The sequence below is a fragment of the Podarcis vaucheri genome (assembly GCF_965113315.1).
Source record: "Podarcis vaucheri genome assembly, chromosome: 3".
NCBI lineage: Eukaryota > Metazoa > Chordata > Lepidosauria > Squamata > Lacertidae > Podarcis > Podarcis vaucheri.
Window position 1 is genome coordinate 12,707,203 of NC_138761.1, and position 14,437 is coordinate 12,721,639.

The 14,437-nt window shown below is 39.6% G+C and overlaps 1 protein-coding gene across 4 annotated transcripts in view; it reads left to right on the forward strand.

Annotated features, from left to right (window-relative positions):
• CCDC88A (coiled-coil domain containing 88A) overlaps nucleotides 1-14,437 on the forward strand; it is an 82,524-nt gene that overhangs the window by 18,597 nt on the left and 49,490 nt on the right. For all 4 annotated transcript variants that reach the window (XM_082217188.1, XM_082217185.1, XM_082217186.1 and 1 more), the window contains exons 3-8: nucleotides 4,509-4,617; nucleotides 7,492-7,561; nucleotides 8,147-8,205; nucleotides 8,684-8,767; nucleotides 9,757-9,897; nucleotides 11,060-11,229. In XM_082217188.1, the coding sequence (XP_082073314.1) occupies nucleotides 4,509-4,617; nucleotides 7,492-7,561; nucleotides 8,147-8,205; nucleotides 8,684-8,767; nucleotides 9,757-9,897; nucleotides 11,060-11,229 (633 nt within the window). The remainder of the gene's footprint in view (nucleotides 1-4,508; nucleotides 4,618-7,491; nucleotides 7,562-8,146; nucleotides 8,206-8,683; nucleotides 8,768-9,756; nucleotides 9,898-11,059; nucleotides 11,230-14,437) is intronic.

A 14,437-nucleotide genomic window follows, 5' to 3' on the forward strand; every position in this document is an offset into this window, starting at 1 on the left:
AAGCTTTGCCAAAAGCCAATACGATTTACAACTTGTATCCAAATACTTACTGGTATTTGGTTTTGTTGTCTGCCACTGCTGAATCAGACAAAGGCCTCTGTAATCCAGTACCCTATGTCCCACAGCAGCAAACCACAACCAGAACATGTTGGTACTACTAACTACTAGCCTCCTTCCAGTAGCACCTTAGAGATCAACTAAGTTTGTTATTGGTATGAGCTTTCGTGTGCATGCACACGACCAAACTTAGTTGGTCTCTAAGGTGCTATGGGACGCGGGTGGCGCTGTGGGTAAAACCTCAGCTCCTAGGACTTGCCGATCGTCAGGTCGGCGGTTCGAATCCCCGCGGCGGGGTGCGCTCCCGTCTTTCGGTCCCAGCGCCTGCCAACCTAGCAGTTCGAAAGCACCCCCGGGTGCAAGTAGATAATAGGGACCGCTTGCTAGCGGGAAGGTAAACGGCGTTTCCGTGTGCTGCGCAGGCTCGCCAGATGCAGCTTGTCACGCTGGCCACGTGACTTGGAAGTGTCTCCGGACAGCGCTGGCCCCCGGCCTCTTAAGAGAGATGGGCGCGCAACCCCAGAGTCGGACACGACTGGCCCTTTACCTTTAAGGTGCTATTGGAAGGAATTCCCCCCCCCCCCCGACTACAGCAGACCAACACGGCTACCTACCTGTTACTAGCCTCCTGTTCTTCTTACCCACTAGCTACTCATCTGATCATGAAAGTAGCATACAGGCATAATGTCTAGTAGCTGGTGATGTTAGGCTTATTCTCTGTGAAGTCTGCTAATCCCATCTAAATTAGTGGTGATCTCCATATCTTATGTTAGTGAATTCCATTAAATTTTATGCAATTATTTTTAGTTTATGTATGTGACACACAGATAGAAGCTATGTATTCGGGAGACCTAGGTGCTGGTTCTTAGTATAATACCAGTTTTATGCTGGTTTGAATGTATGCATTATTGGTTTGCTGATGTTGTAAGTTGCTTTTGAGTTACATTTTTTTGGGAGAAATTAATAAGTTTAATAAATACTATCTCTTGGAGAGCATTTCCACCAAATACTAATTATATGAACACCTTTTTTTTGTTCTACATAGCATCTTGTATTGGTTCTTCTGTTTTATAAAGTCAGGGTTTGAAAAAATGGGTAATCACAATATTGCAATGTTCTCTATCAGACGAAAACTGTAGTAGAAGAAATGTTAATCTGAATCTCATGGCTGTTTCCATGTTGTGATTAATTTTAATACAGTGCTATGAGGAAGAGGGTGAAAGCTAGGGAGATACACTTTAAAAATTATGTGAGGCTCTTCTTTTCTGCTTCCTAAATTCTAGAGCTTTAATGTTTTTGGTTATTACATTTGAACCCTTTCCTCCCTCTGTGGTAATGTTTCTTATAGTTGACAGGTCTTTTTCCAGAGTTAATTTTGGACACACACAGTTTCACAACCAGTAAAGAGTCTTCTTAAGAATGTGTGAGAACAAAAGCTACCCACTGGTAGAGGTTTCCCTTGTGTTTCTGCATGAGTTAATTATTCTGAATGTGCTTCCTGTTTGAAAGAAAGAAAAGCCAATAGAGTAGCTTGTTCCCATTTCCCTGAGGGCAACCAATTCTGCTGCATCTCTATCAGGAGCAATTGATCTAATTACACACAAAGCAGAGACATGTCAGAATTGTTCTCCAGTAGGCTAGAGCCATTAATCATGCAGATGTAGTGGGCAGCCTCCTCTGTGCTGAGTACTTTTGGCAAGGCTGGCGCTATGATTTTGGAAGCTCTTGGGGCAAGAGATTGTTGGAGTACCTGCTTATCAAGCCTCTTGCCCAGGAGCTTCCAAAATCATAGAGGTGAATTGATGCAAGGGGCAGCATATCAGATCAATTGCTTCTGTTACTTCCTCATCTGCTGCTTCATCTTGCACCAATTCAAATTTTGCACATGAAGTGGACTTAAGGTAAACTGGGATGAGGGTTCTTTCCCCATATGCATAATGCATGCACTCAGTGCTTTTTGTTTTAGAAAAAAAAATGCTGGGACTCATTATGAAGCTGTTACTTTAAGTGTCACACATTTTACATTTGGGGGGAAAGGTGTTGGGACTGCATTCTTTATGAAAAGTAAAAGGCTAAGGAAAGGGTTAATTTTACTCTTAAGAAAAAAAGCAAACATTGAAAAACCAATTACAGATAGGTAGCCGTGTTGGTCTGCCATAGTCAAAATAAAAAAATTCCTTCCAGTAGCACCTTAAAGACCAACTAAGTTAGTTCTTGGTATGAGCTTTCGTGTGCATGCACACTTCTTCAGATACACTGAAACAGAAGTTGCCAGATCCTTCTATATAGTGAGAATTGCAACTCATTACCAAACTTAAAACCATGGAGAGACCTGGTATGAACAAAGACATTGGATTCTTATCTCATTATACATGACTAAGCCATTTTTCACCTTCTCACCCCTTGCCTTTTCCTGTAAGACCTATTGCAGTCCTTAAGAGTCGTCAACAGGCTCATCTCAGCTATCTGCCAATTTCCCATTCCCACCACCCTTCTGAGTAATACCCCTCCCCACCTTCTCACTATATAGAAGGATCTGGCAACTTCTGTTTCAGTGTATCTGAAGAAGTGTGCATGCACACGAAAGCTCATACCAAGAACTAACTTAGTTGGTCTTTAAGGTGCTACTGGAAGGAATTTTTTTATTGAAAAACCAACTAATCTATGAAAGATTATTGGAGTGAATCCCAGTACACTTGGATGTGGGGTTGCTCAGATGGTCAGAGATTGGGACAAGGAATAGGGGCACCATATTCCTTATTTATGGTATTGGAACTGGTAGGTGGGGATTGAGTGACAGGCTTCTCAGCACAATCAATGGATTGAGTTTCTCATATCCATATTTATTTGGAGGCTGGCATAGTTTTAATTAAAAAGTAGTTTGCTTGGGTTATCCCTGGCCGTCTTGACATAATCATGGGATATCTCAGATTGTATACACAAATGTGGCAAGAGTTATAGGTCTTGGCCTCCCTGAATGAATGGAGGCTAGGCAGACTGTATTTTGCTAAGAGGTCTTAACTAGAATGCCAGACATGAGAGCTGTGAATCATATTCTGAAGTATTCCCCATCCTTATGCTTGTGTAGCATTTTGTCCTTGCAGTCCTAGTTACAGCAATGGAACTGAGGCTTTCAGCTAGTATTTTTATCTGGACTCCTGACACATATAAGGGATCTGAGAACACAAGTATTGTCTATCTGGCCTTCCTTCTTTGTTCTTAGCCTTGTTTGTTTGTATATACAAAGTGCTCCCATTATTGAAGGTTCTATAGAGTGACTAGTGGGGTGCCACAGGGTTCTGTCTTGGGCCCGGTCTTATTCAACATCTTTATCAACGACTTGGATGATGGACTCAAGGGCATCCTGATCAAATTTGCAGATGACACCAAACTGGGAGGGGTGGCTAACACCCCAGAGGACAGGATCACACTTCAAAACGACCTTGACAGATTAGAGAACTGGGCAAAAATAAACAAGATGAATTTTAACAGGGAGAAATGTAAAGTATTGCACTTGGGCAAAAAAAATGAGAGGCACAAATACAAGATGGGTGACACCTGGCTTGAGAGCAGTACATGTGAAAAGGATCTAGGAGTCTTGGTTGACCACAAACTTGACATGAGCCAACAGTGTGACGCGGCAGCTAAAAAAGCCAATGCAATTCTGGGCTGCATCAATAGGAGTATAGCATCTAGATCAAGGGAAGTAATAGTGCCACTGTATTCTGCTCTGGTCAGACCACACCTGGAGTACTGTGTCCAGTTCTGGGCACCACAATTCAAGAAGGACACTGACAAACTGGAACGTGTCCAGAGGAGGGCAACCAAAATGGTCAAAGGCCTGGAAACGATGCCTTATGAGGAACGGCTAAGGGAGCTGGGCATGTTTAGCCTGGAGAAGAGGAGGTTAAGGGGTGATATGATAGCCATGTTCAAATATATAAAAGGATGTCACATAGAGGAGGGAGAAAGGTTGTTTTCTGCTGCTCCGGAGAAGCGGACACGGAGCAATGGATCCAAACTACAAGAAAGAAGATTCCACCTAAACATTAGGAAGAACTTCCTGACAGTAAGAGCTGTTCGACAGTGGAATTTGCTGCCAAGGAGTGTGGTGGAGTCTCCTACTTTGGAGGTCTTTAAGCAGAGGCTTGACAACCATATGTCAGGAGTGCTCTGATGGTGTTTCCTGCTTGGCAGGGGGTTGGACTCGATGGCCCTTGTGGTCTCTTCCAACTCTATGATTCTATGATTCTATAGATATGAGAGCACAGTAATCTATCCAAGTGCTTGCATTATTATCGCGCGCCCTCCCCCCCACCAAAAAGCTTGTGAATCTGACTTATATTTGAGTAACTAGTAACTGGTCTTTCTCCTTAGCTGACACATAAATTTCCCCTTGTGAATTTCAACTAAATGAACTTTCTTGCATTTACTTTTTTGTTTTATTTCAGCAACCCTAAGGCATCTAGTCAAAGAGTAAATAAGAAAATCAACAATGATGCCTCACTTCGAATTCAAAATTTATCTATTTTGGTGAAGCAAATAAAATCATACTATCAGGTAAGTGATTTTTCTTTCTTTTAAAAAGCATTTGTAAAGATGTGTTTTGTGGACAAAGCTAAGCTAATATGGACACAATTGTCTAAATTGTGAATTTGGTTTGCTGTGCTGCTGTTCTTCTCCTTTCCTCTAAGAAACCCATAATGAATCAGAATGTCTCTATTTGAAGTGGACAGTGAGCTAGTTAGCAGGTAACTTTAAAACATGATTAAAAGTAAACTGTGGTTTACCCAAAGAACTCACTGTGCTGGTGCATGCAGCTAATAATAGTGCTTGCTTTGCTCTACCCATGCTCCTTCTGCCTTGCAGCCGGCAAACAAGCCAAGAGATCCAAACCTGGCTACTATCCAAACAAACCATGAGCCCAGGTTTGAATGTCATGAGAAGCTAGAAATTGACTTGTTTTCTGATGGTGTGCCAACAGTTGGGGAGGAGCAAAGCAAGCTGTGTGCATTAGCATTCTGCTGATTCACATTTAACCAGGGATCACTAACACAGTGCCTGAGGGTGCCATGGGAGACACTGGTGGACGTGAAAGGTCCCTACAAATATCCGCTCAAAAATCCACAGTGAATGAGAGACTGCTTTTCTCCTTCCTGTTGGCCGGGATTGGATATCAACCCTCACTTCCATTAAAACAGCTGAGAGGTGCAAAGAGCATCTCTTTGTGAAAGAGTGGTAAGTAATTTGGGCGTCTTCCCTCTCCCCATTGATGGGTGCATGTCCACATCTTTTTGTATACTTGTCATAGATGGCCATTATTTCTTATTTCTGTCAAAGCACCTAAACAACATTCTTTTGAGTTGAAAAGTATCCTAAATACAATACTAAAATTTAGAAGGCAGAGCAGGTTAAAATAATTGATTTCCATGACAGGAGTGTTGTGATTGGAGTGTCAGAATGTTGATTCATCCAGAAGGAACACTTTACCTTTCTGGTATCTTCATGTTCTGGTATTTTCTGGTAGAACTATAAAATTTCAGTATAATGGGTTATATTTTATTATGTCATACTCAGACTAAAACAATTGAAATTAATTGGCGTGACTAATGAGTCCATTGTTGTCAAGGGTCTACCCTTGAGTATGACTTACTGGAACCAGCTGAATGTATTTTAAATGCTGTCTGATCCTTAATTGCTTGGATGTAGCTAATACTTCCATCAGCTCATCTTTTTCTGATCAGTATTTTATACTATGGAACTTAGATTTGTTTCCCAGTAATGACTCAGCTTTATGTGTATAGAAAATGTAAACTTAAATTCATTATATTAAATTCATTTCAGCATCCTTTAGATTCAGTTCTGTTGTTATATCATTTTGTTATCTACTTAAAATCCTATCTTGCTTTGAGAATTAGATTATCAGTTTCTTCATAACTGTGTCAAAATATGTTGTACAACAGCTGAAAGAAAAGAGGGCAGCTCTCTTAATCATGCAGAACATAAATTTGGACATTTTTATTGAACATATGGCAAAATCCCTGTAATATAGAAAAACAGTCTTGTGCTGCCAAATCTGTGTATGTGTTAGCAGCTGCTGTGATAGGTTTCCAGATGTTAGAGGGAATACACACCAACACTGTCTAGACTGAGGATTTTCGCTCATTACCACTGCTGCACACTGGTGGCTGTATAGTTAGAACAGGTCAACTTCCATGAGATTGTTCATGGAACACATAAATTGTACTTGTTTTCTTTTTTAAAAAAAAATTCATTCCAGGACAATACTGTACATGGGTTGAAGCAAATTTGCACTATATCTGTAGTCTTTGTTGACCTGACGATTGTGATACAGTGCATTCTTGTCTGTCTGTAGTCTGCATTTTTAAATTTTCCTAGACCTTGATCAGTGGAGGAAATTACTTTTATTATCAATTATATCTTGAATATAATACTGTTTTTAATTTGTTAACTTCATACTTAATGAGCAATCACTGGGTTTTAAATTTTTTGTCTCAGTCTTATATGCACATTAAAGTTAACAAATGTTCATTTTTCATGTTTATTGTGAGTGTCTGGTGGACCTAATGCAGACTAGTCAGGTGGCTCTGAGGTTTTTTATTATTATAAGGTTACAAATTGTTCCTGGAGGAATGCTTAGTGCATGTATCAGACAGCCTCCCACATCAGTGATATTATTATTAATTCAGTTTATTTGTTGTCTAATACAAAATGTCTCTAGGCAGCTTACATACATAATTAAAAACAACCACCAAGTATACAATAACAGTACCCCGCCCCCCCAAAAAAAACCCACAGAAAGCATGATGATAGTATTCTCTCAAATGCTTGGGATAAGAGGCACGTTTTAATCTGCCACCGAAAGGATGTAAGTGTTGGAGAGTGCATTTCATAGAGCAAAGGGCATCAGAAGATGATAGTAGGGACTGGATACATCCATGTCTAATGACACATTCCCTTAGATAATGGGATCCTGGACTGAATAGAGTTTTGCAGGTTGAAAGTAGCACTTTGAATTGGAATCAGAAACATATGTGCAGCCTCCTATATATGGTTTAGACCAGGTACGGACTTTGGTATTTCAAATTTAAGTGGCGCCTTGTGCAAGGCCAAAAATGGTCCCCGCCTTCCGTTCTGCGCAGTTCACTAGATCATAGTTGTACTGCCCTGCTTTGTCACCAGGGCTCAGTACCCAGTGAGGCAGAAATGGTCACACTGCCCTAAATCCGCTTCAAACAGTGGAGTCCTACGTACTAAAGTCATTGGGGCTTACTCCTAGGTAAGTATAGATAAAGAATTGTAGCCTAGGTATATGTTAAATCAGCCTAGGTATATTTGTGTTTTTAGTTAACCTATGGATGGTGTGGTCATCCTTCGCATAGCTCTTGTAAATCTTTACATTCATTTCTATAGGAGACATTGCAACAATTGATTATGATGCCTTTGCCAAACATCTTGATAATTGGCAAAAATCCCTTTTCAGGTAAGTAGTATATTCAGATTAAAACAGACATTCAGTGTTAAGTTTATTATTAAATATTTAGAACTCAACATTTGCATCAAATTTTCAGGTGTTCAAAGGGCTTCCCATTCATTATCATATTTATGATAATCCTGTAAGGTAAATCAGTATTAACAGGGGAAGACTAAGGATGAAAGGCAGTAGCTTGCCTAAGACTGTCTCGTGAGCTCATAACAGACAAGTTTAGAACTGAGAATTTCCTGATTCTTGACTTTGCTTACAAGGGATTGCATTACCATCCCATGCCCTAAGGGTCTGCATCAAACTCATAGTGGCAGTGGTAGCACACTTCTGCATGGAAGAGATCCATCCACATGTATGTTTACCTGGATGACCTGTACAAAGAGCCCTTCAACACATTAAAATCAGACTAGCCACCCTAAGTGATCATGGGTTCCTAGCGAAAAGGGTACTTATTCTTTTCAGAAAGGAGTATAGCACCTAGGAGCGCTAGTCCTAACCAAAAAGTAAAGAATGGTGTTGGTAGCGTACAAATAATGATTATCTAAAGATGTACACAGTGTGCTGTTTTTCTAATATTTTCAGAGCAAGGCACTGAAGAAGTAAAAAAGCTGCTCCTACTCCTCCTTGGATGTGCAGTTCAGGTGAGCTCTCAGTTATACAACTGCCCGTGATATTCACTTAAAGGTAGCAAGCTGCTTTATACTGAGTCAGAGTACTGGTTCAACCAAACTGGCAGAGGTTGTTCAGACAGAAATCTTCTCCATTCCTACTGGATATATGACAGCAATTGAAACTGGGACCTTCTGTATGCAGAGAGAGGGGAAAATGCTGTTGTGCTCAGGTCCTGTAGTTTAACCAAGAATGGAAGCAAAAGCTTTTGAATTCCTCCAACCACATGGAGGAAGGAAAAGAGGGAAGTGTGTGAATCTAGGAGGAGGCTAGACTTGTTCACATAGTTTAGTATGATGTCTGAATGTAACTGTTGTGTCTAGGTACTCAGTTTATTGTTAATGAAATCTTTAGATATTTCAATATGCCTAACAGATAACATTTTAGGTTTTCTTGAGCTATTATGTTTAACCAATGTAGTGTTAATTTTGGTTAATATGTGTGTTTTAGTGTCAGAAGAAAGAAGAATTCATTGAAAGAATTCAAAGTTTAGACTTTGATATAAGAGCTGCTGTTGCTGCCCATATACAAGAGGTATTATCTGGTTTTCTACTATTAAAATCTTCTCTATATATGGATTTTGGAGGCAGCCTTCCATCTTGATTATTTTTTATTCAGAAGAATATAAATTATAGTTACTACAGATTATGAAGCCAGTATGCTACACAGAACACACTGTAAATCTCTGTAAAATTAGAAAAAATACATTTTAAATGTTTCTGAAACAAGTCTTTCTCATCTTTTAATACTAAGTACCTACCTAGGTAACAACTTTAATCATAATGAAATAATGCAAGATGGCATTTCAGTAATTTTAGGGAAGGGAGATTCAAACCAATTGAAGAATTTGAGAGTTTATCTGTATTGTGATTTTAAAAAGAGTGAACAAGAGTGTGCACAAGATAAGAGCAAAAAAGTCTTGGGAGAAGAAGTTCATGAGTCAATTTTAGTTTCAACTTTAAAAAGCCATAAAGGTGGTATGTTAGATAGATACATGACTGCTAACGGTATTCAGATATGGTTTAAAGAGATGTTATTGTTGTTGGTATCTGTGCAGTATTTGTGTTAACTACCACTAGCTCTGAATAGCAGTTGAGGAAGCCTTCATTTTCAAAATAAAATGGATTAGTTTTTTTATATATTTGATTTATAGACTGCTTAATAGAAAAAAATCTCTAAGTGGTTTACAGCAATTTTACTTCTAAACAGAGCTGGTTTTAATGTGCTAAATAAAATTATTTAAAAATAAGATATGCTGCTAAGGCTGTAATCAATATCTTCATTCTTGAAGGATGAGCCATGTGAAACTATTCCCAAATCACTGGATTTTTCTTGGACTAAGTGGTACGGATTTCAGAATGTTCCTTAAAATGTATTTAAGGTTATGAATCTTTGTTTCTTAAAGCTGACGTGGACTTCAAATCTTTTGCTCCACGTTAGGTTACATTCTATTAGCACATCTTTTCATAGTCTTATTATTCAAATAGCACAGTTTTCACTTTATTGTTATTTATCATATGCAGGTAACTCATAATCAGGAAAATGTGTTTGATCTCCAGTGGATGGATGACAGTGCTCTGTCACATGACTGTATTGAGTCTCTCCTAAAAAATATGGCATTGCATTTAAAAAGGCTTATAGATGAACGAGATGAACATTCTGAGGTATGTGTCATACTAGTTTTCCCTTTCTGCTAATGGATTTTTAGTTATTAAAGAAGTGTGTTAATTAGAAAAAAAGCCTGGGAGTATAACTGCTCAACTATTTGCAATACTGAAATTTGATAGATTTGTAGATTTTGTTGATGTGTAGGTACACGTGGCCCCTTTCAGTGGTTATATTTTTAATATTACACTTCTTTAAAAACAACTACCAGCTTTTGCCTTAGTGCTGAAAATAGCTGGCAGCTAAAAGCAACGGTTGACCTGTTTGCACATCACATTAAACCATAGCTTAAAACCAACTATGGCTTTAAGTGAATGAACAGAGTGCTGATGCACTCCTCAGAAGTTCACGTAGCACTCTTCCCCTGCTATTACTGCTGCCATTAGAATACAGAAATATGATTTTTAATTGTCGTCTTCTTAGTTCTCTAAACTGAGTGGTATTGGCAGATGAGCATCTTGGCCTTGAAAAATATGGGTTAAATTCACACACACCTACTGATGGACTCAGAGGCAAGAATATTGAAAATCAGTTATCTAGTGTCATGGACTGGCTGGATGCAGAGGAGTAGTGGGAGCACCAGCTGGGGAATTCCTTAAGGAACCCCCAGGGAAGAAGGCTCAGGTTCAGGGGATTGGCAGTGGGACAATGATGATTGGTCAGAGGGAGGAGGAGCAGACTGGAAGAAGAAGGAGGAGGTCTCAGCTGCAGGAGAGGTGACAGGGTTTAGTGAACAGGCGGAATCTGTGGCAGAGAGCAGAGGGTGGCCAAGAGGCAGAGTGGAGACAAGCTGCTGAAGAATCCAGGGAGTCTCCCCCTCCTGCTGCATCCAGCTGCTCTCCTTGAACTCAAAGAGAAATGAAACAGGCAGAACAGAGAGTGGGTGTGTGCAGGCACAGCCTGAGCTTGCATGGGAAAGACCCTGGGGAGGAGAAGTCCTGGTGGACATTGGGAAGGCCTTCAGTCCTTGCAATTGCTTCATTGGGGCAAGACCTAGTAAGAGTTGCTGAGACCAGTAGGTGTGAGCTGTAGTTTGTTTCCTTAAATAAAAATTTAACTGCCCTGGCCTCGGGTGACCCCCCCCCCCCAATTGCTGACCTACACCTGGCTCCAGCTCTGACATGCTTATGTGGTAATCAAAGATTTCATGTTGTATCTTAGACTATCATAGAACTCTCTGAAGAACGAGACTCTCTTCATTTTCTACCTCATGCATCAGCAGCACAATCACCTTGTGGATCTCCAGGCATGAAGCGCACTGAAAGTAGGCAGCACTTATCAGTGGAACTAGCAGATGCCAAAGCAAAGATCAGAAGGCTTAGACAAGAGCTGTAAGTATACTGTGAAGTAATGAAAAACTGTGGGCCCTTGGGGAAGTAGTGTAGAAATAGCCTTTTTAGCTTGAGTGAGGTTTTATATTAGTATCTGTGTTATACATGCTGCTGTAGTTGTGTATCAGACTTGTGTATGTGGTTAGTTAACAGTTCATGCCTATTTTCAGTTCATATAGTTGGTAAGATGGAAAATAATGCTTAAAGTATCTTACATTCTTATAAGCACTTCCAAATTCACCTTCTGTCTTATCTCAGTTACAATACTCCTAGGGTCAGGGTGTTTGAGTTTAACTTTCAAGTAAACAAGTGTAGATTTTGAATGATAAGTCACTTGGTGACTTCAATATGACTTCCAGTTATATGAATGTAGAACTGCAGCATAATTCTGTTGTGCTTACGCAGAGAAATATAAGCATTTTTGCAATTTGGCTCCTCTCTTTTCCAATGGTGTATTGGTGGTTTTGCAGGAATGAATTTCTGGATGAGATCAGTATTTTTATAAAAAGATATGCAAGCACTTTGCACACACATTCAGGCTTGCAATCATTTTTCTTTTCTGAAGGTCAGTATCAAAAGTTCCTCAGTCTTTTGGTGATGGCTTGTGAAGTGGTGTGAAGTACAGGCTTTTCTGCGTAGATTCGGGGAAAGCATTGGAACCTGAGTTTGTTGCAGGATGTGGTCCCTATGTTTATATATCCCTGTTGTGCTGTCTTTTGTTGTGGGTAAATAACTTTTAGATTAAGGGAGTATCTCTAAGCAAGGGCAGGCTTACCACTCAAAGGTCATAGAATTGTAGAATCACAGAGATGGAAGTGACCCAGAGGGTCATCTAGTCCAACCCCCTGTAAAGGCTCTTTTGAGAGATTTTGGACTGTAGAGAACACTGGACCTTTGGAGTTATGCTAAATGGCTACTAATTTAACAGCCTTATCCCAAAAGGTTAAGAGTAAATGTTAGCTGACAAATTTGTAAGAAGTTGTTGGTGGTGGTGTTTTTAAGTTGGCATTTGGTCTGTCATTCCCCTTTCTCTTCCATAGGGGAAGAATTTGGCAATCCTGACCAGCTGTGTGGCCTTAAAACATTTCTTGAATATAAGAATACGAGACTGCTCTGAACTGGAGCTCACTTTAAAAAAAATTACCTAAAGGGGTGGTAGTTGGAGGCAGAAAATGTCTATGAACAGTGGTATAGAGAAACAAGAATTTAGGGCAGTACAGCTCTGGTACTTTTGTCACAGCAGGATGACAGCACCATCCTTGCCATGGTTGTTTTATGGTTGACAGCTGATCCTAATAAATTAGTTATTCTACTTTCTCTGCAGCTTTTGGGGATTTGTAATGAAGCGACAAAGCTTCCTGCACTTCTAGATTCTCCTTGGAGGTGTGACTGTGGACTTTTTGGTTTATGGCTAATGAAGGCTTTAAAATTTACCCCATCCCACTGACTTTGAAATCTACTGCCAGAAGCCACTATCTAAGTCTATTATACCAAATTCTAGGGTATTTCCGCCAATTTTTATCAGCTAGGATTTTCAAGGGTCTAACCTGGAACCAGTCACCTCCTTTCTTCCAGACATTGAATACTTATTGGTGACTGACAATGAAGTAAGCCTTCTAAGTAAGATTAAACTTTGGATATTATACACTCAATTCTGAGTCTGCAAACAAATCGGTTTTGTGTCAGTTTTCCTAAGTAAAGGATTTATTTGCAAAATATGTGGCAAATGCACGATAGCTGGCAGAAGGTGACAGCCCCTGGTGGGGTCAGCTTAGGTTAATGAAGTTGTTTTGCACTCAGCAACAGTTGTACTGGATGGCTATACATTTGTTTGCCATTATCATGCCACAATAGTCTTTTAAAATAACTTTATTTTTGGTTTTAAAAAATCCGTAAAAACAAGTGTTATCACCACATCCCTCAAATCAGGGTGTTGTGTTAGAAGAAATTTCTGCTTATTCTATCAGCTTTAACCTAAGTTGCCCAACAGCTGTTCTATAATTGTCTGGCCTTCTATTTAATTTTCTGATGTGTGCCATATGGTGCTGGGAACTTTGCCATTTGAATAATGGGAGGGTGTGCCTTTATTCCAGTGCCTGAGGTCAGCTCGATGACACCCCACTCAGTTGGGCTATTAACAGAGTGTCCCCTTTGAGTGGTATGCCTTCTGAGCTTTCTGGAATCCAGCCACGTGCATGTGTGTTCACTTGCTTTGTCTCATACACTGGGCTGCTTGACAACTATGATCCTGCTCCCAAATGATAAAGTCCTATCCTGCCATTCATTGAACAGGTTATAGCATGTATATTGAGTTTTCCAAGACAATAGCACTCAAATCTGAGAGTTAGTGTTGAATTGTCATTGTAGGAACTGCAGACCGGTGTTTTGAATTGTAGCCCAGCCATGAACTCTGTGAGTGGCCTTAATAGACCCATATAAAATCTCAGTTATTCATCCCCATAATTGTGTGAGAGAAGTAATTCAAACATACTATAAATTGTAAGGTTTATTATTACCTGTTACCAAGACTAATTCAACCATCTTCAAGTTTTGTTATGGAACAGAGTTGCAAAGATACTAGCAAAAGCTCAACGCATACTGGGCAACTCCAACCCCGTTTAAATTTAGAGACTGAATGACTAAGAAAACAGGGTAATCCAGGATAGAACTTCTTTCCCAACTGCCAGTCAAAAGTTTATTATATATCAAGTACTTATCTGAAACAGTTGTGAGCACATGATGTTGCTCAGATTCCATCTAATTATATTAATAACGTTAGTGAATTCACTTTGGTTGATTGTTGTGTGTTTCATCACTGATTTTGCACTGGACTGCAGCAGTGATAGTCTGGGTGAGTTCCAGTGGTGGTTTTCATCAAATAATACAATAGAGGACAAACATAATATTGGGACATTTACAGGATAGCCTATACCTGCTAAGTATACTAAGAATGATGTAATTCTTACAAAAGAGTTTTGACTATATCGTCTAAAACTGACAGAGTTAATTGTTATCTTACTTCAACTCTCTCTCCGCCCCACCAGCATACACAAAGTAATATATTTTAGTCATCATGAACACTGGAATATAAGAGAAACAGATCTCATTTTCTGATGTGTGGATTATTACATGTCTGTTGAAGGGAGCTTACTCAAGATATTCTGTAAACAGCTGCACTAGGAAAATTAATGCAAATTGCTGTTATTAA